This window comes from Myotis davidii, unplaced genomic scaffold, assembly GCF_000327345.1.
Source record: "Myotis davidii unplaced genomic scaffold, ASM32734v1 scaffold316, whole genome shotgun sequence".
NCBI classification, from domain to species: Eukaryota; Metazoa; Chordata; class Mammalia; order Chiroptera; family Vespertilionidae; genus Myotis; species Myotis davidii.
In genome coordinates this window covers 679,394-703,407 of record NW_006287072.1, presented here as the reverse complement: position 1 = coordinate 703,407, position 24,014 = coordinate 679,394, and the positions used below count along the sequence as shown (strand labels likewise).

General features: G+C 39.0%; 1 protein-coding gene across 2 annotated transcripts in view; it reads right to left on the bottom strand.

Moving 5' to 3' along the window:
- Positions 1-24,014, bottom strand: part of MED12L (mediator complex subunit 12 like) — a 398,615-nt gene that overhangs the window by 28,508 nt on the left and 346,093 nt on the right. For both annotated transcript variants that reach the window (XM_006758962.2, XM_006758963.2), the window contains exons 36-40: positions 23,343-23,499; positions 19,705-19,916; positions 4,221-4,310; positions 2,157-2,386; positions 326-479 (exon numbers count right to left, since the gene is read on the bottom strand). In XM_006758962.2, the coding sequence (XP_006759025.1) occupies positions 326-479; positions 2,157-2,386; positions 4,221-4,310; positions 19,705-19,916; positions 23,343-23,499 (843 nt within the window). The remainder of the gene's footprint in view (positions 1-325; positions 480-2,156; positions 2,387-4,220; positions 4,311-19,704; positions 19,917-23,342; positions 23,500-24,014) is intronic.

Genomic DNA, 24,014 nt, shown 5'->3' with positions numbered 1-24,014 from the left:
ATATAAGGAATTTTGCATTCATTTTGCATGGCCTCTAATTAAATGACTGAGTAAGCTGAGGCTCACCCTACCAATATAAAGGCCTCAGCTACCTTGAAGCTTAGTGAAAGGGGAAGGATGCTCTGCAAAATGTACGCTCCTGCTGTGACCTGGCATATTCACATAGGAAGACTCTGGTCAAGTTGGAACTAAATTATACCATTTTAGTCCTGCTGTCAAACACACAGTGTTCCTTGGAACTTGGCAGTTAAAGTCTGAAGTGCCTGTTATTCCTCGTACCTGGTAAGGACCCGCCGGGTGCTGACCTCACCTCCCAGCCCCATACCTGGAGGAGCCTCTGCTGCTGTCGCACCTGCGGCTGTCTGGGCCGCACCGGGTCCTGAGGCAGCGGCACTGGCAGGCCCGGATGTGTGGGAGTCAGCACTGCCTCGACTCCTCCGCCCATCAGCGGGCTCTGCTGAAGGGACTGATGATTCAGTCTGGAAGGAACACACAGCTGGTTTCAGGCCCGAGCACACTGCCACACTTTTAACGGGCAGCTAGCGAGCACAGCACACACTCACAGAGAAGTGGCCGTGTTCCATAATTACTTGTACAATTCAAATTCAGTAAAGCCCAGTGGTTAAGATAATCTGGATCCCCAGGGGTAGGGGTAGATGGGATCACTTGAAAAAGAACATGCATGATTAAAAATGGTTAATAGTTTTCAGTAACAAGTGACATTAACTGAGCATTTATTCTGGAGTAGGCACTGTGGTAAAAGTCTGAACGGTGTTATTTCATTGACTCTTCACAGTGGCCCTCTGAGGTCAGTAGTTTTGTTAGCTCCCCTTTAAAAGTGAATAAACAGAGAGCTAGCAAAGTAACATACCAAAGTAATCCAGATGGAAAATGGCACAGGTGGGATTTAAACCCAGAACTTTGGGGCTTTAAAGTTCAAATTCTTGGGCAATGTGCAATGATGCCACTTATTAAAATTGTTTTCCAATTTTTTTTTATCTTCCCAAATGTGCTACCATCAACCTTGCCCACTTTCCAAATAATGACTACTAAGGGTTAGTGTGCAACACTGATAATACATGAAGCTAGGCTACTATCTACCGTAGCACAAAATTGTGCGTCAAACTTAATTCTTCTAGATTAATGCCATCCCTAGAACGTTGTATGATGACTGAAATATTCTATATCTGCACTGGCCACCAAAACTAGCTACATAATTTTTAAGCCTTGGTGCAAAATAAATTGCAAGGTTTCCTGATCAAAAATTAGAATTTCAAGAAGGTGACAGTAGAGTATTGCATCAAATGTGGGTCCTCTAAACACAGTCACCGGTGTGACCGTACTGGTCACACATCTTTGATGCTGGCCCTGCTGGCTACACATGGCTACTGACCACTTCAAGTGTGACTAGTGTAACTGAGGGACTAAGTTTTAAATTAAACTTTAATTTGTTTAAATTGAAATAGCCATATGTGGCTGCCGGCTACTCTAATGGACAACGAAGTTACATACTATATCTAAGGGATCTGATTAAGCAAGAACTGAGAAGAGGTCTTTCATGACCCTGCTTTGCCAACCATCCTTGACGTGGACAAGGTAAAACTTAAAATCTAAGAAAAGTCTTGTAGGCACCAGGTACAATGAGTATTGTAATCATAGATTTTATGGCTCTGTTCAAGACATTCTAGTAAGCCATTGCTAACATTAATCAACATTTTTTTAACTTAGATATTTTTAGCCAAAAAGACCTTTATTAAAAGAAGGGAAAAGAAAGAACACTAGAACTAATATAGTGGTATCATCTAAATATATTACACCCATCTAAATATAATGGTATATTCTAAATATAGTGGTTTCATCTAAATATATTACACCCATCTAAATATAATGGTATATTCTCAATATAGTGGTTTCATCTAAATATATTACACCCATTCTATGGAAGATATGAATCAAAATACAGGAGCCTTTAATAAAATAAACAAGATGGGCCATTACTTATTTTGAATCTCTGGGTGCTCCTAAAAATAAGATGACATAATTTAAATTATATATAAATATGCAAGTTCACAAAAACAATATAAGTGCCATGCTCTAGAAGAAACATAACAAAGAGCCGTGTCCACTATTGCAATCACTGTTTCTAGATATGTTACCTCTGGGAGCCAGTCAGAGGCTGCAGGTACTGTGAGGCCTGTTGCTGAATATAGCCACTGGGCGGCTGCTGCATCTGTCTGAGTCTTTCCATCAGCGTAGGGTTGGAATGTGCAACCGGGTAGGTTCTGGAGTTATAGCTGGGGGACAGGACCACACTGCCAGCCTGCTGCTGCGGGGTCTGCTGCAAAGGCATCTGTGTTCCATACATAGTATAGCCTTGGGGCATGGCCTGCAGACAGGCACAAGGAACAAAGTCAGTGTTTTTATTTACCACCAGCATTCCTATTGCTAAGCTATATAGTGGTAAACCCAGGAGAAGCCCCCTGAAATTAACTATTCTCAAATGTTTTTATGACTCAAAGTATGAAAGAGATGCCATGAAGGCAGAGAGGCTAATCAGAAAGCTGTAGAATGAACTGGTTACATAATGATTTACCAGAAAATAAAATTAAAAAAAAAAAGAATCCTCATGTGGTTAAGAGATTACTTTTAAGATCAGTTGCTTGCTTATTCTGAAGGAGAAAGTGCATGTTTCCTTATAGACAAGCATCCATTCCTTTTATGCACAGATGACATCAGTGCTCAACAGACCCAAGCATCAATAATGCCACTTCTAAACTTATTCAGAAGAGCTGCCGCCATGCTCATGTATATTAAAATAATGGTGTACACTTTCCTAATATGTGACTTCCCTAAATCTGATGAATGTTCCTGGAGTAACTGACCAGTTATTAAAAACAACAACATTAATATCTTACCAGAGTAAGGATGTAATAGATGACTACTCACTACCCTCTAGTCCTGGTTGGACTGAAGCCCAGTTCTGCACTGTACCAGTCATCTGAATACTTCATTTTTCTATGCAATATTAGCATACACATGACTGTTTCTCTAAATTTGACATCTAATGTAAATGAAAAACCTGAGGTTCACTAGATCACTATACTTTATAGAAAAGAATGCTGACTAGAGTAGAAGAGGACTGCTGTTCAAATCGTGAAAGTACCATATTTTAAGGTAGTGTAATGGCACTGGCTTGGAAGACAGAATACTGTGTAATGAACTTCCAGCAGGCAGCATGAATGGAACCAGCCTGTAGGGCTCCGTGCCTGCGAAGGCCAACCTCGCTCTCCTTTGAGCTGTGGACAAAGTATGAGCTGCTAGCCCCAACTAGCTCTTACCAACATCCCAGCTCCTGATTATGGGAGCGACAGGGTAAAAGTACATGGATGCAGAAAAAACAAAACTATTAGAAAAACAGCTCCAGATTCACATTATATGAAGGCAAGCCTACCATTTGTTGAGCAGCTGCTGTGAATGGGTGCGGCGCGGCAGTTCCTCAGGCGCCCTAAACACCCAGTGCGCCCTCTTTTACAGGGAAGGGAACCAAGACTGAGAGTAACTTGCACATTGTTCCACAGCTAGCAAGTTGTCAAGAATGTTGCCAAGGTCTGATGCCAAGGCTGATTCCCTTCTTATTGTACTCTTTGAAACTATCTTTTAATGTGACAAATTCAAGCATGAATGATATCATTTTGTATTATAAGTATTTTGGGACTGTGAAGCATTTAAATACCTACAAAAATCATTAATAGAGGTTTGAATTTATGTTTTCAATTAAAGAATTTTCTAAAATGTGTTCTTTAAATTAATTAATCCTGACACTTGTTCAATAATCACTGGTAATGCAGGAGTAACTAAGTTCTAGACCAGGGGTGGGCAAACTTTTTGACTCGAGGGCCACAATGGGTTCTTAAACTGGACCGAGGGCCGGAACAAAAGCATGGATGGAGTGTTTGTGTGAACTAATATAAATTCAAAGTAAACATCATTACATAAAAGGGTACGGTCTTTTTTTTTTTTTTTTTTTTTAGTTTTATTCATTTCAAATGGGCCGGATACGGCCCGCGGGCCGTAGTTTGCCCACGGCTGTTCTAGACCCATAAAGCAGTTGACATCCTATTTACTCGGTTTCCCACTTCAAATAAAGGGATTAAAAATCCCCACTTTTTTGGTTAAAAAAAAAAAAATCCCCATAGCATCTATGAAACCACTGTGGGTACCTGTGCTTGCTGCAGCCCTGGATACTGGGGGAGCTGAGGGGAGGGCCGTGCTTGTGCAGCAAAGAGAGCAGCCTGGTCCCCTGGCTGGCCCTGGAAAACAAAGCCAAGAAGAACTCTTGATCATAACAGCAAGGGCTTGATTTGAGCTCCTGCTTAACAACCCAACAACCCATGACACCAAATGTCATTATGTGAAAACAGAACCTATAGATTTCCAAACTGCAGAAAATCTGACTTCTCACCTCTTTCCTATGTGTGCAGAGATTGTTGAACTTACTATGTTTTCCAAAGGAGACTACATTTGCCCCCAAAAGTAGAGCACAGACGTAAATATGAGCCACCACAATCAATGGTCAGCTCATCCGAGAGGCTCATGGCAGTGCTCCTGTGTACCCAGGACATGACCCTGCTGCAGTGAAAGTCAGGAAGCCCTAACTGTAAGATCAGAAACCCTGTGCCCATAACGAAAAGAGCACATGTGGTGAAAGCAAATGCCATATACAAATTTCATAACTTGTTGATAGCTTCTTTCCAGTGGCCTAAAATATGCCTATTTAGCCATGAATTCAATGGATGAATTTGGTATTTCCTCTGACTCCAATAATCAATTAAAATACAATCAATAAAAATGTATAAGTTAACAGCAAATACAATTCTAACCAATTACAATATAAAATAAAACCAATGGACATCTTTCAACAATTCTCATTTAATACAATTTGACCTTAGGAAAATAAATATATTTAGAAAAGCAGTATTATTTTATGTTTGGCGTCAGATGCTACTTCATGGAAGCTGCTGTAATAACCACAGGAAGAGGTCTAACTTCCCACCATCCCTATGTCTTTTCAGGACTTACTAATGATAGAGAATGGGTTTATCCTAGGATATTTTACTAACTTTTATATAATAGATGTCCTCACTTTTTAAAAGTGCTAAATAACAGTTACAGAAAAGATTTTCATGTTCTTAGAAAGTAGTATAGATATTTCTAACAGGGAAAAAGGGATGAACACTTAGCTTGAGATTGATTAAACATCTATAATATGCCGGGGACAGGCTTCTTGCTCTTATTCTCACTTTCCAGCAGGGACTCTGCAGGGAGGGAGCCTCACCCCCTGTCTTCAGTGAGGAAAAGCTGCAGGCAAGGGGCTTACACTGCTCAGTGATTCACCCAACCAGACCTAGCCCAGCCATCGTCTGACCTCAGGTGAGTGTGACTCCAAAGTTCAGGGCTCTTCCATTAGGATGAGATGCTTCTATATGTGATATTAAGGTTGAAAATATTTAAAACCTCATTTGGTGCTTATTATTTAGGGACATATAGCCTCTTAAGCTCACCCAAAAATAACCAAAAGGAGAATCTCTATTGACACTTATTAAAAATATTGAAAGTAAATGGATATACCAGACAATAAAGCTCTTTCTCTGACCCGACATGAAATTACTTGGGGCCCTTAAGAGTTTCAGCCTCTTTCAGGTGACTACCCACCCACATGCGGACCAAACGTGTTTCTGAGAGTCTCTACGGTAATATCTGCATATATTCAACAAGAATCTCACTCTCTAAAAGAGGGTACCATAAAGATGCCCTCAGCCTTTACCTGATTAATCTAAGTGTGATTATATCTCTAAATGCTTGTCCCAAGTTCCTCTATGAGAACCATGCATGGCAGTGTGGCCATTGGGACCCACAGCTATTGCCCCCAAGTATCCCAATGGCATTTGATTTTCCAAGCACTATGGTCATTAAATCAACCAGATCTTTAAATGCCACTCATCAAATCAGTGCTCCCTGACAGTGTCATGTGAGGTCCCTGAAACATATTGTTGTGCTTCTTTGTGGGGATATATATATATTTATATTTTAATATTTTTACAGAAATGAAGAAAAATGAATTACTTATTTGTGAGTTATAATCTGGAGATCCATGTGTAGTCCACAATACCCAGGCTGTGTTTGGTACGAAGGGAAGCAGACCTGTTTGTGACATCTGCATGCTGATTCCTACACCGGATCTAACTCTCTACTCTTGGCTTTCTGAAAAACTTACAGAACAACCAATGATTTCCATGTGAGGGAAACTAGATTACTGATAAGGTAAGTATCTGAATTACTGGCTACACTCTTACTGACAAATGACAGTTGATATTGTGGAGATTAAAAATAAAAATAAGAAACTATTCTACATTAAAAATCACTAAATTAACATTTAAGGAAAAAGCACTAAAACTTCAAGCAAGGAGAAAAGGACCAAAAATTTCAAATCAATTTTTATATTCTAAAATTCATGCATTTTCAGTCAACCAATTTTGTTTAAAGGTCAGCTATTTATTAGTGAACATATTCTGTTCCCTCCCATCACCTACTTCAGCACAGTAGGAAATAATCCTGATATGCATACACTCCCCGAGGAAATCACAGACACTGGCTAGCATTCTCCAGGTGCTCTGCAAATAGCTTTATTATCCTGTTTTGCCCTGAATTATTTTGAAAAATACCCTATTCTCTTCCTCCAAACTGAAATGGCCTCCAACCATTGTTGTTTTCCCCCCCAGAATAATGCCAGGAATGCATCCTTTCAATTTATAGAAATATTTCAATTTGTTGGGGAAATACAGAATAAGACAAGTTCTTTAGTCACTTGGAAGATTTTACAAATGCTCACGGAGGATCATATTGTGAGAACAAGCAAGGCAACTACAGATTAAGATTTAGTACAAGGTTTTTAATGTTGGTGGGGATGGTTTATTGCATTTATTCAAGAAGGGACTAATCACCCAGGGCAGGCCAGATACCAGGTACTAAGTGGGACCATGCCTGGCAAATAGGACACATGGTCAACTTAGTTATACGTAATTCGTGTTTCATGCATCTGTTCTTTTCAGAAAACTTTCTAAGCTTTATTTTATTTTTACTTAAGCACAAGTTAGTTTACCAAGTGCTTTTCAACTGCCCCATATTTTTCGTACCATCTTTTGTTTTGAAAACTCACTTTAAATTTACTCTTTAGCATCTATTATTCTAATCATTTCTTCCTTCTACCTGCATTAATATGTGGATTTCAATTTCCCCGTCTTGATTTATTCTGTTTAGCTGAAGTGATCAGAGGCAACAATAAGTTCGTATTTTTATGGGTACAATGGATAGTTCAGGAAGCTGTTTTTGATGAAATGTGTGTAGTCAGCCAGGTGCCATATGACTTTGGCACATTACTGAAAGAGAAAGCATACACTTTTGTGCCATGGCTCCAGCTCCCATCCTCAGGCACCTGGCTTCCTTGTGCTAAGAGAATAAGGCTCAGCTAACTGGGAAATTCTGAATATTACACCGACCTATCTCTATATTGCCACCTGAGGTAAATTCCTACACATATTCTCTCCAGTTTGCTTTTATGTACTTTGCTTTGGGCTTACCTCTATGTGAGAAATATAAAACCATTATATTTTTAAAATTTTCCATTTTCTAAAATCTTCTAAAAAAAAAAGCATGCTTGCTGCCCAGCCGGCATGGCTCAGTGGTTAAACATCGACCCATGAACCAGGAGGTCATGGTTTGATTCCCAGTCAGAGCACATGCCGGGTTGGGGGCTCAATCCCCAGTGGGGGGTGTGCAGGAGGCAGCCAATCAATGATTCTCTCATCACTGATGTTTCTATCCCTTTTTCTCTCTCCCTTTCTCTCTGAAATCAATTCAAAAAATAAATAAATAAAAAGGCTGTACTGTTCAATATAGATTCATTTTTCTGACCGTTATAAGAACAATTTTCTTTACTGCTTTATTTTTCATTAGACAAGTGTCTGAGATCAAAGAGATGTTGACTCAAAGGCCTTTTGTATAATTTGAAGTCAATGCATCTAGTAAATTAAAATCGATGCTCATACATAATTTTCATCCTTTGGAATCCTGTTCTCTTCATTAGCAGTCGCTCCCTCAGTCAACTGAGCAAATGTGAAGCTCTGTTCTCAAAGGAGAACTGGTCATACAGCCTGCTAGCAGGCAGTCAGCATTATAAGCAGCAGCATTATAGACCAGGAATGTCCTATCCACTCTACTCACTAGTTAATGTAATGATTTTTTCCCCAATAATGTCTCAGGGTTGCAAGTAGGGAGTTGGACCTAAAAAACCAGATTTTGTGACTTTGTTTTTAAAAATGCTGATTTAGGAATAATAATAAAAGTAATCTACTGAAAACCAGTGGTTAATGTTTTATGAGCCATCTACCAAAACGGGTTTTGTTTGTGTTATTAGCTTGGCAGGTACTGAGTAATAGTGCTCAAGACTAAAACACATGGTGTGAACCAGAGGTTATGGCCTTCCCCACATACTGGTGTATTTTGATTTCAGATAATAGAGAACATTCTATAACTACAAGAGATCCTGTTGACAGTTATGCTTGATTCTCATATGAAGCTTTCACATCAAACATAAATTGGTTAAGAATCAATTGATAGTAAGATTAATTGCTAGAACAAAGGGATTCATTCTAAAATAAGGACACTCTATACAATAATAAAGTTTTACAATATATTCTATTAGCATGTCCATAAATAATGAATATAATGACTGGCAGAGTATATACATTCATTAAATTTCTAATACTGGAGAATATTTTAGGAAAATAAGAATAGTGAAAAGGAAAACAAAGATATATGTACATATTTCTATTAATTTGAATGAAAATAAAAATAATAAACCCTTTTGACTTTAAATACATGACAAAATATTTTGTCTAATTCTTTCTTTAAAATAAAATCAATGACTGATACAAATTGTTTTCTAACTGAATTACATTAGCATCTGAACAATAACTACAACCAACCTCCAAAAGTTTTAAATTTGATACATTTTTATTTCAAGTTTTGAAATAAAACCTTCACTTGCTCTCTGTACAACAGTGTCAAAAAATTGATAGAAAAACTGATTTTCAGAAAAGTTTAAACTTTCCTTTGCAGAAATAACTTAAAGAAACTGCCTACATAACAAATATTTAATAACAGGAATATTTTCAGAGTTTGACTGTACAGTTAAGGATATTTTCACCAATGTATAGAAAATGTTACCCATTAAGTTGGCAGTGAAACAAGTTGACTTACATTCACATCTGAGATGTGTGCTCTTTTTTATTCTAATGCTTCTTGGATTTATGTTGTAAGTTGGCTACCTGATACAGAAACCTATAAGTAATTTAATGCAAAACATGCATTCTTAGCTAGCCCAGGCAAAGCAGCAAAGGTGAAATCATATGAGATGCATGCACAAGATCTATGCTTGAAAAGACATATCCTCCATACTGAAAAGGAAATAGAAATGATGTGTTCTGTTGAAAATTTTGGAATAGCCAGTGAGTGGGATGTGATGAGAAAGGTATGTTTCATAACCACAGTTTTCATTGTCTTGCACTGGCCTATGAGTTAGCATGCCATGCGTTCCTCTGCTACTGACGTGAGTCACCACAGAGAGTGCAAGAGCTCGAGAATAGACGTGTTCAAAATTGGAACTGAGATGCAGGTGCACAAACTGGTCTATGCTCCCCAGCCAAGGCATGAACATCCACTGTTCCTATACCATACACATATATGATGAAAACCATGAGGCAAGCAAAGGGGAAAACTTTCCAAAATAAATGCCATTAGATTGGACATGGTCAGCACATTCATGAGTTTGTGTTCCCATCTCAAACATAAACCGAGGGAACAACAGTGAAATGAAGACTACAGTTATTACCAGCTATAGAAGAACAACCCGCTTCTCATTTTGATGTTCACAGAGTAATGCTATAAACGTTTACTTAAAAAAAAGAAAGAAAGAAAAGAGATGACAGCAGGGGTGTTACCATTATGTTGTCAAAGTCTTCCAGAAGGGAGACAGCAGAGTTACAGAAGTCCTACAGAAAGGGGACAGCAAGAAAACGGCAGACAATACAGATAAGATTTTTCAGCCTGATGATGTGGGTAGCCAAAATACACATGAAACAGTTAATTTTAAAACAATGTTTCAGGGAGTCAAGATTTAAAAACCCAGGGCCTACAGAGGTTTTAACTTATATGGCAAACGATACCACCATAGTCTGGACACTGAAACGAATATGGTAATTTTATATAATGGAATAGCAAAAACTGGAGGTCACATGGCGACGTAAAGAGGTCAAGGAGAGAGCGCACACAGACACTGCCTGTAGCAAAGGGATGTTGGGTCCCCAGCGAATAACAGGGAACCAGCATTCTTCTTGGCCCAGAGCCAGTGGGACAGCTCAGGACATCTGGTCACATTGAATGGACAAGACACTAAGTGAACAAGTCAGCAGTTCATATATTATTGGACAATGTAATTAGATAGCTCTGACCTCAGTAAATAAAAATGAAAACAGAGCATTGGGTTCACCATGCACTCAATCAACCAAATCAGACAACAAATATTTTTAGTCCCACCAACATTTACACACTAACAGGGAATCTGATTTAGAAAAAGAGAACTAAGTGCTTGGGGGAAATTCCTATTTCTCAGGTGAATAATTCCCTGGTTTAATCATTTTTTAATAAACAGACTAGAGGCCCGGTGAATGAAATTCATGCACTCGGGGGGCGGGGAGGGGGGAGGCTCAGCCCGGCCTGTGCCCTCTTGCAGTCCGGGAGCCTTTGGGGGATGTCTTATTGCCACAGAGGCGGGAGAGGTTCCTGCCACCGCAGCTGTGCTTGCCAGCCATGAGCTGGGCTTCTGGCTGAGCAGCGCTCCCCCTGAGGGAGTGCACTGACCACCAGGGAGCAGCTCCTGCATTGAACATCTGCCCCCTGGTGGTCAGTGCACGTCATAGTGACTAGTTGTTCTGCTGTTCGATTGATTTGCATATTAGCCTTTTATTATACAGGATTCTAAGTGATACTTTGTCTGAGATACTAAAAATTTTCTGCTCACAGAATTTTAGAGATACAAATGAGACAAAGTATTCTCAACACTAATAGGAAAAAATATTTTACTATACTAAGGACTAGAAATTACAGGAGGAATTTTCCAAGCAAATAATATTTATTCTCACCATTTTAGGCATAGGCACATACTAGTAATTCATTGCACCTGGACATATGTCTTTAAAATTAACAACCACCTTCGAATTAGTGACCCATTCTCTCACCTTCCATCCCAATCTGCTCCCCTCTCTTATAAAACCAAGCTGTACACATGATCTTTTAGATCATTCTAGTTGCCTAATCATAATTTCAGCAAATAAAATGTGCACCATCCTTATTCAAATAAATAGAGAAATGACAGATAATAAGCAATAAGCAAAGCACCCACTTCCCTGGACATGGTTTCCATCCAAGGAAAAAAAATAAAAGGCTTTAGGACACATTTACTAGTTCAGTGGTGTCTGTCCCCTTATGTTTATTCCTTGTCACAGAGATGTTTATAAATTACACTCTCTGAGTAAAGATAATTGTCAAGACTCCAGATCGGTTTCAATAAAACTATTTTGCCTACCTTTATCAAATAAAAATAAATTTATTTTGAAATATGCTCAAATTATACAATTAGGAAAATTATAGAAGGGAAAACGTAACTAGCTAGTGAAGTTATAAAAAATGCCTAAACTCAGAGGTTATTAGGAAATGCAAATTAGAATGCCATAATACGATACCATTTCACCTGCTCTGAATGAGAAAATTAAGGACAGTGTCAAGGGTTGGTGAGCACGTGGAGAAAGGTAACACTCATAACTGACAGAAATCGATATCACTTTGGAAACTGAATCAGCATTTCCACTTCAAGTACATACCCTGAAACTCTCCAAACACAGAGCAGAAATGTACAAAAATGTTCACTGTAGCACTATTAACTGTTAGAAATAATTGGCAAAACATAAACAACTCCAACAGGAGAATGGATAAATGTAAGAATTCACAATGGAATAGCATCCAATCAGAACAAATAAATGAATAAAACTACATGTAACAAAGTTAATGTAATTTAAAATTAGTCAAATTACAAAAGTTGTGAAATAATACACATATAAGATAATTATACAGTTTCAAGTATGAAAATAATACTATATAATGGTTATGTCAATGAATGCAAAAATATGTACTAAAAGCATAAGAACATTCATAAGAAAGGGAAGCACCAAATTCATGATTACCTCTTTACAGGTAAGAACGGAAATTAGAGAAGATAAGGAGCTTTGTCCACATCTGTAATGATTCATTTTTTTAAATCATCTAGAGCAAATATGGCAGAACGTTTTAAATAAAACTAGGTGGTAAGTACACCAATGTTTCCTATATTATTTTCTATTCTTATCTGCATGTTTGAAATATACCTCTAGAGAGTGAAGAAAAGAGAAAGAGCAATGGAAGGAAACAGATGTCCCAAGGTGATACCATATCTGTAGGGTAGGAAATCAATTACCTGACAAAAATCCTGGTTAATCATCTTAAATGGCTTCATCAACCTCTGAGGCATGTTTTTAGGAAGTTACAGCTTCACTTTTACCAAGGAGCTAACAAGTCTGGGAGGCTTTGACTCAGCCATTGTCATTTCATTAAGTTACCTAAAGCCTTTATTTGGATGCCCAACAATGACACCTGCTCTACGGGTGATAATTAGTGTTCTAATAAACAACAGCTAGCCATAACTGACACATCATTTCTGTCCACTATGAGAAATCTCCCTCTTCAATGTCACAAAAATCCTTCCGACTTATTATCTACTAGAGGCCCAATGCACAAAATTCGTGCAAGAGTAGGCCTTCCTTCCCCCAGCTGCTGGCACTGGCTTCCCTCTGGCACGCAGGACCTTGGCTTCCCTCGCAGCCCTGGCTTTGTCTGGAAGGTCGTCTGGAAGAATGTCCAGTCTAATTAGCATATTATGCTTTTATTATTATAGACTACAGGCCCGATGCATGAAATTTGTGCAAGAGCAGGCCTTCTTTCCCCCAGCTGCCAGCCCAGCTTCCTTCTGGAACCTGGGACAAAGGCTTCCCTTGCAGCCCCAGCTTCATCTGGAAGGCCATCTGGAAGGACGTTTGGTCTAATTAGCATATTATGCTTTTATTATTATAGACTAGAGGCCCGGTGCACGAATTCGTGCACCAGTAGGGTCCCTCAGCCTGGCCTGCGGGATCGGGCTAAAACAAGCTCTCTGACAACCCCTGAGGGGTCCCGGATTGCGAGAGGGTGCAGGCCAGGCCGAGGGACCCCACCAGTGCACAATCAGGGCCAGGGAGGGGTGCAGGAGGTTGGCCAGCCAGGGAGGGACTGTGAGAGGGCTCCAGGGCATGTCAGGCCTATCTCACTCAGTCCTGATTGGCCGTACCCTCAGCAGCAAGCTAACTTACCGGTCGGAGAATATGCCCCCTAGTGATCAGTGCACAATAAAGTGACTGGTCAACCAGTTGACTGACTGCCCCCTGGTGGTCAGTGCACATCATAGTGAGCGTTTGAGTGGCCTTAGCATATCATTAGCATATTACGCTTTGATTGAACGGCCGACCGAACCAGACACTTAGCATATTAGGCTTTTATTATAAAGGACAGTCTGCAAACCTATTACTTCCTTCCAAATTTGTCTCCATCAATTTAAGCTAAATACATATATCTTTGGCTGTCTTTCTTTGGAATCTTAAACTGTCTGACATTGATTATTATTCATAAAATGTTTTATGCATTTAAAGGAATAAATCAAGATAAAGTGATACCATAAACCAAGGCATAAAATTAAGTCCTTTTCCTATGTGAAAATGCCCATTCCCAGAAGTCTGACATGGTGGGGTGGAGAAGGAAGTTCCTGTATGAGAAGAAAAATACTGGATATAAAAAGGTGACTGGAAAACAATTTAAGCAGCATTTTGCATTGTTATAACCAATATTCTGTATTTTGTGATAGTTCTCATAGGCTATGTAGAATATAAAACTCTGGTATTTTTAATACTGAAATTGTAATCAGCCCCACTAAAGTTTGTATCACAGAATTTTAGATGGTTATAACATAAACATTCTGGCCTTAGAAACCAAAAAGCCTACTAGGAAAACTAATCAACATTCCTTTTTATTGTTCTCTTACTGGTGACCACTGAGCACCAATCTCATTGAGGGTAATTAATATAATTATATAAGTAAAGCCTTTAATGTGCTTTGGTTCTCTTTTAATCCTTAATATATTTAAGAAAGTAAAAATCATTTTTATAGAATAGGAATTTTCTGTGAATAGTAATAAAACAGTGATAGTAACTATGGCAGCTAACATTTTTTGATCACTTACTATGAGCCAGCCATTATTTTAAGGGCTGTTCAATATATTAAATAATTAATTTCACAAGAACCCTATAAAGTAAATATGTGTTAACTCCACTGTATAGGTGAGGCTCTGAGGCACAGAAAGGTGACAATCACTTCACTGAGCCCCATTTTAATAAGGGACAGGTAAGGAATGAAGAGTAACCAAGTCAAGCCTGTAATTAAGAAGAATGAATACAAGTTTTCTTCCCAAAATGTCTTTATGCATGTTGATATGACTAAAGCTATATGAAAATACACTTGATTATATAACAATCATTATGTCAAATAAATTGATTAAAAATACCCAACAACATCCATGCTATTTGCACCTATTTTCTAGACCAGCCCTGGGCAAACTACGGCCCGCGGGCCAGATCCGGCGCATTTGAAATGAATAAAACTATTGAAAAAAAAGACCATACCCTTTTATGTAATGATGTTTACTTTGAATTTGTATTAGTTCACACAAACACTCCATCCATGCTTTTGTTCCGGCCCTCCGGTCCAGTTTAAACCCATTGTGGCCCTCGAGTCAAAAAGTTTGCCCACCCCTGTTCTAGACACTCTCCAAATGTCTCAATACATTCCTGAAGAAATACAGGATGGTCTCTAAAAGGAAATTCCATGACTAGCTGGAGCTGCTATTCGTTGCTTGCAGCAGAATTCATTACTTTACGATGGTGCTCTGAACATCATTGTGCACCATGTCTAGACTAGATAATTCCTACATACATCAACTTCGCTCCTCAGATGGGAGGAGGCTAAGGGGGAATCTGTAAGTTCTGAGACACATCCAGAAACCAGGAATGTATGTCTTCCCTGCCCCATCTAGGTTTTTAAAATAATCATAGCAGGTCACTGCTGGGAGCAGTTTCGGGGAGCAATGAGATGAGTTTGTAGATAATAATCAGACTGCTAAGGAGTAACACTACCAGGAAACTTTCCAGTGGTTCTCAACCTTCTGGCCCTTTAAATACAGTTCCTCATGTTGTGACCCAACCATAAAATTATTTTCATTGCTACTTCATAACTGTAATTTTGCTACTGTTATAAATCATAATGTAAATATCTGATATGCAGGATGGTCTTAGGCAACCCCTGTGAAAGGGTCATTTGACCCCCAAAGGGGTCACAACCCACAGGTTGAGAATTGCTGCTTTAGGCTTTGGAAAACAGCTGCTCAAAAACATGAATTTGCTCAATAAACATTTCATAGATTTCTACCCTGTGCTCAGGGTGATACAAAATATTTTAAAACCCAGTACCTGATCTTTTTTTTTTCAAATATATTTTATTGATTTTTTACAAAGAAGAAGGGAGAAGGATAGAGAGTTAGAAACATCAGTGAGAGAGAAACATCGATCAGCTGCCTCCTGCACACACCCTACTGGGGATGTGCCCACAACCAAGGTACATGCCCTTGACCAGAATCGAACCTGGAACCCTTCAGTCCATAGGCCGGTGCTCTATGCACTGAGCCAAACCAGTTAGGGCCCCAGTACCTGATCTTATAAGAAGAGGGTGGGGACCAAGGAAGTCACAGACGACGGGCCTAGAGAACAGCCATATCCAAGGCTTGGAGACACTAGTCAATCTTTAAAAGCATCTGCTGCCCAGCCATATGGCTCAGCTGATGTTGTCCCATGCACCAAAAAAATTGCAGGTTCAATCCCTGGTCAGGAGGCGTGCAAGAGGCAACCCATCGACCTAACCGGTTTGGCTCAGTGGATAGAGCGTCAGTCTGCGGACTCAACCCCAGGTTCGATTCCGGTCAAGGGCATGTACCTTGGTTGCGGGCATATCCCCAGTAGGGGTGTGTAGGAGGCAGCTGATCGGTGTCGATGTTTCTAACTCTCTATCTCTCTCCTTCCTCTCTGTAAAAAAATCAATAAAATATATTTTTTTAAAAAGAGGCAACCCATCAATGTTTCTCTCTCACATCCATGTTTCTCACTCTCTCTCCCCCTTCTCCTTCCTCTCTCTCTAAGATCAATAAATATATCCTCGGGTGACACTAAAAAAAAATCTATAATTATAAGATCAGTCTTAAAAGTTAAGATACATGGAAATTCTCCAACACATTTGCTACATTTAAGAAAATGGATTTCTGTAATTAGAAAACTGCTAGGTTAATAAGAAAAATTATATTAATTTTAATTTCCCTATAAGCCCCAAACTAAAAGAAAAACACACCATAAGAGTTCTTATGTAGCTAGAGAGTCACATTATGAGAAGGCATGTAACCTGAGAAAATGTTCCTGCCAAAATTAGTTTCAATATTTCTCTATCATTTCCTCTCATGAAGAACAGAGGTCACTATTTATTAGAAAAATAAATATATCCAAAAAAATTTCTGGATTCTAATTGCATCCAGAATCATATAATAAACAATTTATCAATATCCAATATATTCCATTTAATTCTGTTTTTATTCTAGATTTTTAAGGATTAGCACAAGAATTTTCCTGCCACAATAACCACATGACCTATTAGGAGAGACCCTGGCAGGTGCAGGCACTCTCGCAGATGCTACAGACACATCTCATTTACTCCACGAAGGACCACTATGTCTGATGACTGTACCATGTGTGCAATTCTCTTCCTTATAAGAATGCTGTTTTGCTCAGTTATCCGGCACTTTAAGAATGGGGATTGAGAAAAAAAGTGTATATGTTTCCGAAAGCCCTTCACAGACTCTAAAGCAAGTTTCAACTGTTAAAAAAGAATACAGGGGAGGAGGGAAGGGAGTATTATACAATCAGTATTATGAGGTTGAGCTTTTACTACTTAAAGAAGAGATTTTTGATTTTTCAAAAGAAAAGAAAGAAGAAAAAATAAAAATAAAAATTCAACAGTGTGACATAGTTGGTACAATAAAGTAAGTTAGAAAAAAATGAACTCTCAGTTAATTCCTATTAGTACAAGCAGTGTAACTCTAGGTAGTGTGATGGAATTGAGTCAGGTAGTTTTAGTGGTTAGAGGAAAGTGTGGGAGTAATGGGGTCCTCTGGGTACATGCTAGGTCTTAAGCCTGCCTTCTCCAAAAATGCAAGGATATCTTTCATTACACTCACATTATTCTTTTATTCTTTTAAATTCCTTTTAAAAAATTACTTTAGGGGAAATTGCTTGCCATGGCTTACATGAGGAAAGGCATGTTTACCTAGAAATTGCCCAGTGAGTTTTACTACTTTCGCAATACTAGGGACCACTTAGATAAATTCAAAACTGAATTTAGCAGTAATCATTTGAAAGTGTTATAACTTGTGATAAAAAGGTAGACATGAAAAACTAAATAAACTTATTGGAAGGCAAATTTTACTTAGGCTTACATTACTTTAAAAGGGAGCTAAATTCATCTTAGTGGGCTGGTTACTCACAGTAAAATTTTAATTTATCTTGGTAAGAAATGAAACAATCATCTCCAACAAAGCTAATATACCACTGAGATTTTTAATGGTTCCAAAAATGTTGCTTATTTAAGCAAAATCAAAGCTTTTTAATATTTTAATCAAATCTTCATAATATCTGTGTATGAAGCAGCTTAAGCCCATCTTGCCTGACACCCAGGGAATTTAAATCACTAGAGGTCGGGCACAGACAAGCCTGTAGTGACTGTTGTTTGCATTCTCATGCAGTTCAACTAGTTTCCTCTTTCCTGTCTTTATAATACAGGTAAGAAAAGAAAGCTTTTTTAAGAATGCATAACCCTCCCAACCCCAATACCCCATGCAGAAGTGGGTGGAATACAGTATGGAGATATGTGTAGAAAGTTACGAAAATACAAAAATATTTTTTAAAACATTAGAATTTCTCGCTTTGAAAGTTTTGTGATTTTTCTTAGAGCAGGATGCATCTGACGATTGGCTACGTCCTTTGAGGATCACAACAATGCCCAACTCATAGGACTGCCGTGAGATCTAAGATAACTAATACATTTATAAGTGCTTGGAAGTGTATTGCCAGGTAATTAGTGCTCCATCAGTGTTAGCTGCTTCTAACTAGTATTATTACTATCATCACCATCATCAAAATAGTACAATTTCAAGAAAAACTGAACACAAAAAGTATATAGAAAAAGAAGTCACAATCTCCCTTCCCTCTTTTTATTTTATGTATTTGTATTGATTCGTGGTTTTATGAGTCTATACTAAATTCTGTGTTACTTCTGCATTCTAATAATCATGGTCATCTAAAAAGTTAAAGATAATGGGTTATGAGCAAAAAAATAGAAATAATATAAATCAAGAATTACTTTAAAGATAAGCATATACTGACAGTTATTTGCAATGCATTCTTTCTCTGCTATACTCCTCATTAAGTATGCAATAAAAACAGAATCTGGCCCGGCCGGTGTGGCTCAGTGGTTGAATGTCAACCTATGAACCAGAAGATCATGGTTCGATTTCCGGTCAGGGCACATGCCTGGGTTTTGGGCTCCATGCCCAGTAGGGGGCTCCAGGAGGCAGCCAATCAACGATTCTCACTCCTTATTGATGTTTCTATCTCTCTCTCTCCTTTCCTCTCTGAAATCAATAAGAATATATATTTTTAAAAAACATAGGGTTTGCTCAGGGCATTGTAGGAGAAAAACCTAAGAAACATAGGCTTCAGAGACTCAACCTCAAAGTAGTAAATGAAATAATAATACATGAAAGTAGAGCTAAATACCTGAAAGTAAAGAATGTGGTGATAATTAAATACTGAATGAGAGCTCAGAGAAGGCCACTTCCAGGATGACAGTCCTGCTGCATCTAAGGGACTAGAAAGCCATCAGTTCTTCTTTGTGTTTTAAGGCATCCTTTAAGTCCGGGGTGGAGAACCTTTTTTTTTGCCAAGGGCCATTTGGATATTTATGACATCACTCGGGGGCCATACAAGAGTATCAACTTAAAAATTAGCCTGCTATATTTGGGCAAACATTTTATTAACTCCTCCCTAATGCCTTTGCAGGGCCAGACCAAATGATTTTTCTGGCCTTATACAGCCCATAGGCCGGACATTCCCCACCCCTGCTTTAAATGAACCAAAGACATTTTGAGTTCTTATCTGATCAAAGAGAACAGTATTTCTAAGCCTGTGTAAGAAGGAGATACCTGCATTCACCAAGCGCACAGGGTGAGCACGCAGGAAGCACATGTCACACAGACCTTGCTCACCCTAGCTAGAGAAAACCACGAGGCGCAGAGGATCTCTGCTGGCCTGGACACACCTGCTGGCATGGCCGGGCCTGGGCCTGCCGGAGGAGCCGCTGCTGCTGCTGCAGGAGCTTCATCTGGACCAGCTGCTGCTGCTGCTGTGACGTGATGGCGTGCAACGAGGGCGGCTGCATGAGGGCGCCCGAGCGCCGCTGCAGCATGTTCGACAGGGCTTGCTTGGTGTTGGTAGGGACAAAGGAGCCTGTGGGGTCCAGTCTAGAGCCACCTACAAAGCAACCAGAAGGAAGGGCTTTCTATACATTGATGCAGCAATTCCTATTGATTTGATTAAAATGTAGAAACCTCACCTTCTGAGCCTCACTTTATGAAGCAAAATGGAACAGAAGGCACCATCCCACCCTATACAAGAACTGCAGAATTTTCACAGGATAGGGAGGGTGGTGCAGGAGCAATTATAACATTTGAACGGCCTCACGAAGGTCCACCTGAACTGCTAAAGTGACATGCCTGAAACAGTGGTCGGTGTACTTTGGGAATCACATGGGTATTAAATAATGGAAGGCTCCCAGGAACATATTTCTTGCATAAAATGTATTACATTTGCCAAGTGTCCTAAGGCAGGCCTAGAAACCCTTTTGTAATTTAGACAATTGGAAGCTCATAGTACTTAAGGGAAATGCCTATCTTATAGTAGAGATGCTTAAAAATACTTAAAAAACTGGAAATGCTTGGAAACTTCAAATACCTTGATTCTAAAGATAAAACACATCTTTTTGAAGACTAGAGATAAAACAAACAGGAAATATTGATTATAGTGATGCTGAAGAAACCAAAGAAAATCCTTAACATTTTGCATATGTAATTTGCCAAATGTCTTTAAGAGTTCAAGGGAAAAAAAATTCAACATTTGCTGACTTCAAAGTAGGTGCTAACCCTTCATTCGCCACACAGTCTACATATATTCTTTAATGTACATGAATAAGAAAATGTCTATATAAAGACCTCACAAAGAGCAAGTAATATGATAGAGGCAAAAATTTGAAAGCTGTTCTCTTGAAAAACCCACACTCTTTTATACACTCAGTATCACAATCAGAGATATGATTTAATAAGTAATTCAGCAGCATTTGAAGATCATTTGGGGGAAAAATGGATAGTTGATTTGAGTAACATATGGCAAGGTAACTTTGTGAAGCAAGAATGCGAACTAATATATAAAATGTAATTGACTCATTTTATGGATAAGGGACATACTTTTTAAAGATTAGACTACGGTCTACTTTCTTTTATTTTTTCCTAACTTTTCTATGTTATACCTCTGAATCAACTAAAAAAAATTAATATAATAAATATGTTTGAAGCCTTGTTACTTTCCTCCCCTTCTCCTATTGAATGTTATTCTAAATTTGATGTTTATTATTTATACACATTTCCTTATAAATTTACCATACTGGCGTGTATACAGGGGAAAAAGAGAGAGATTGGTAGAGGTGTATGTGTGTGGGTGGACACTGTTTTGTGTTTTAACTATACAGTATATAAATGGAAACATGTTGTACACACTCTTCCTCAATTTCATAGGATTCACATTTTTATGAAATTATATTATTTCACAGATATATAACGCTCATAAGTAGTTGTTTACATATTTTTCTTACATGTCATCATATCATCATACCTAAGACTTACCTAATACCCAAATTCCCCAACTTACAAATACCTTCTATAACACTCTAGGGTGAAAGGGTGTGCGGCTTTACAGTATACTGAGCCTTCTATTCATGCAGTCCTTGTGCTGGACTCTGTTGTTGACAAAGTTAAAAATGCTACAAAGTTCACAAGGACCTTGGAATTAAAGAGAAAATCAGAGGAGATGGCAATTGTGTATTATTTTCCACATTTACCACCAAGTCTAGCTTGTTCTTTGTAGTCTGCATTTACTCACTCAACAACCTCCTTTGAGAGCCTGCTTACATGCTGGTGTAAATTCTGGGGACGCTATAGTAAACAACAGAAAAACCCCTGCCCTCATAGAGCTGACCTTCTGGGGCAGGCAGGTAAGTGAACATGTAGCACTTAAGCAAGCGCTGTTGCCATGGAGAAACAGAAAGAGAAGGAGGGGGACAGAGTGTAGGGTGGTCAGTGCAAGCTCACTGAGAAAGTGGGGTCTGACCAAACCCAAAGGAGGCATTGAGCCATGCAGATGTTTGAGGGAGAGCGTTCCCAGCACGGGGCCCAGCAGGTGCAACAGCCCTGCCGTGAGAATGTATTCAGATCATTTACTTAACATGTCTGCTGTGTCAGGTTACCTTCTGAGTGCTACCTTTAAACATTTACTTTCAATCACCCATCCTATGAAGGTATATATCAGCATATCCATTTTACAAATGATCAAGCTGTAAAATGATCAGGAACAAAGTAATTAGGACTTGGCCAAGATTATATAGCAGAAAGTGATAGAGTGAGACTGTAACTTAGAACTGTAACACCCAGAACAGCTCTCTATGCCACTAATTTATGGGACAAACTGGATTCTCCACTGCTCTAAGCCAAGAATCAGGTATCTTCTTTTTCCCTAAACCTCAAAAATGTTATACTCAACTTACAATAAAAAAATTCACTATCCTGCAGAGCACAGTAAAATATGATATATTAGAAAGACACATCCTAACAAAATGCAGACTGAGATCTCAGAAATAATCTATTTTGCTAAAATAGGCAAACTTTCCTTTAGAATGAAAATTAAATCCTTTCCTAATTAAGAAATTTTGGCCGGAACCGGTTTGGCTCAGTGGATAGAGCGTCGGCCTGGGGACTGAGGGGTCCCAGGTTCGATTCCGGTCAGGGGCATGTACCTGGGTTGCGCGCACTTCCCCAGTGGGGAGTGTGCAGGAGGCAGCTGATCGATGTTTCTCTCTCATCGATGTTTCTAACTATTTAAAAAAAAAAAAAAAAAAAAAAGAAATTTTGTATTTGGAAAATCTTCACTCCATATATAAAATCTACCTGAGCTTGAATCAGAGCAATACCCAAATCAGCAAAATCCACTCTGGATATGGCAGTTTTCCTTGTTGATCGTATCTAAATCTACTTGCTGAACCAGGTTTCTGAAATCCTTGGTATACACAATTTAAAGTTCAAAACATAAGAAAATAATAAAAGACACTGTGCAATACTGTCTAGTCTTTTTAAATGCTGGTAACTATATCTGGTAAAAATGTACACAAATTTCACAATATAAAACTTTGATCAACGTTATATTTTACTAGAGGCCTGATGCACAAAATTCGTGCCAGAGTAGACCTTCCTTCCCCCGGCTGCCGGCACCAGCTTCCCTATGGCACCCGGGACCTGGGCTTCATCCAGAAAGAAGGTCATCCGGAAGGACATCCGGTCTAATTAGTATAGTACGCTTTTATTATTAGAGATAGCTTAAGATTTTCATCAGTGGCTAATTTCCTCCCAGCACTGGATGAAAACTCCAAAATCAGTCCACAAACTCATAGCTGAAACCTTATTTTAGAAGAAGTAATACGTTGAATGGAGAGAAATCTATAAATGTCAGCTGAGCACTCAGCTCTTGAAACTTCCAAGTTTTAAAGAGGTTTCAGGTTAAAAGAAAGGAAAACCCCAAGTGAGAACTCTAAGCCACTTGTCATCTCGAGGATCCGACTCTGCTCTCTTCACGTACCTGGAGTAAGAGAGGGGCTCTGCAGGAAAAAGCCAGGCTGCTGGGGCTGCCCCATGAGGTTGTAGCCCCACAAGGCAGACTGTGGGTGGTGCATCATCTGGGAGGAGATGGGTGAGTAATTAGGAGGCACTCGGTATATGTTGCTTTGTGGATACTCCTTCAACATGAAGTTAAAACAAAAAGTTACTTAACTCCACACACCACATAGGAAATGAATGCAAATTCTTCCTATCACATTATTTGAGATAACTTCTCTCCCAGTAGATAAGGCTATTTTATAAAGGGAGAGATGGAAGGCAGAAGTCTCAATATAATTCTCTACAAAACACTCATTTAGTGAATACTTTTCGTTAATTTAAAAAGAACCTGGCTACAGTGGAGGGAGATGGAAAAAAATATCTTTTCTAAACTTCATTTTAAAATACTAAAAACACATTTAAAATATTGATATTGACCACCAACCACAGCTGAAAGGGCGACTTTGTAATTGCTAAGTCTCCCAAAGGCCTTGCTGATGCCTGGGGTGAAGATCAGATTCCTGCCACAGGCCCACAATACTTCAGAGCCAGGCCCCGCTCGGACAGGATCTTATTCCCAGTTTTCAGGCCAGTATTGTGCAAGAGCAGACTCCACCACCATCCTGCAAACACAACCACTTCCACTCCCACCTCC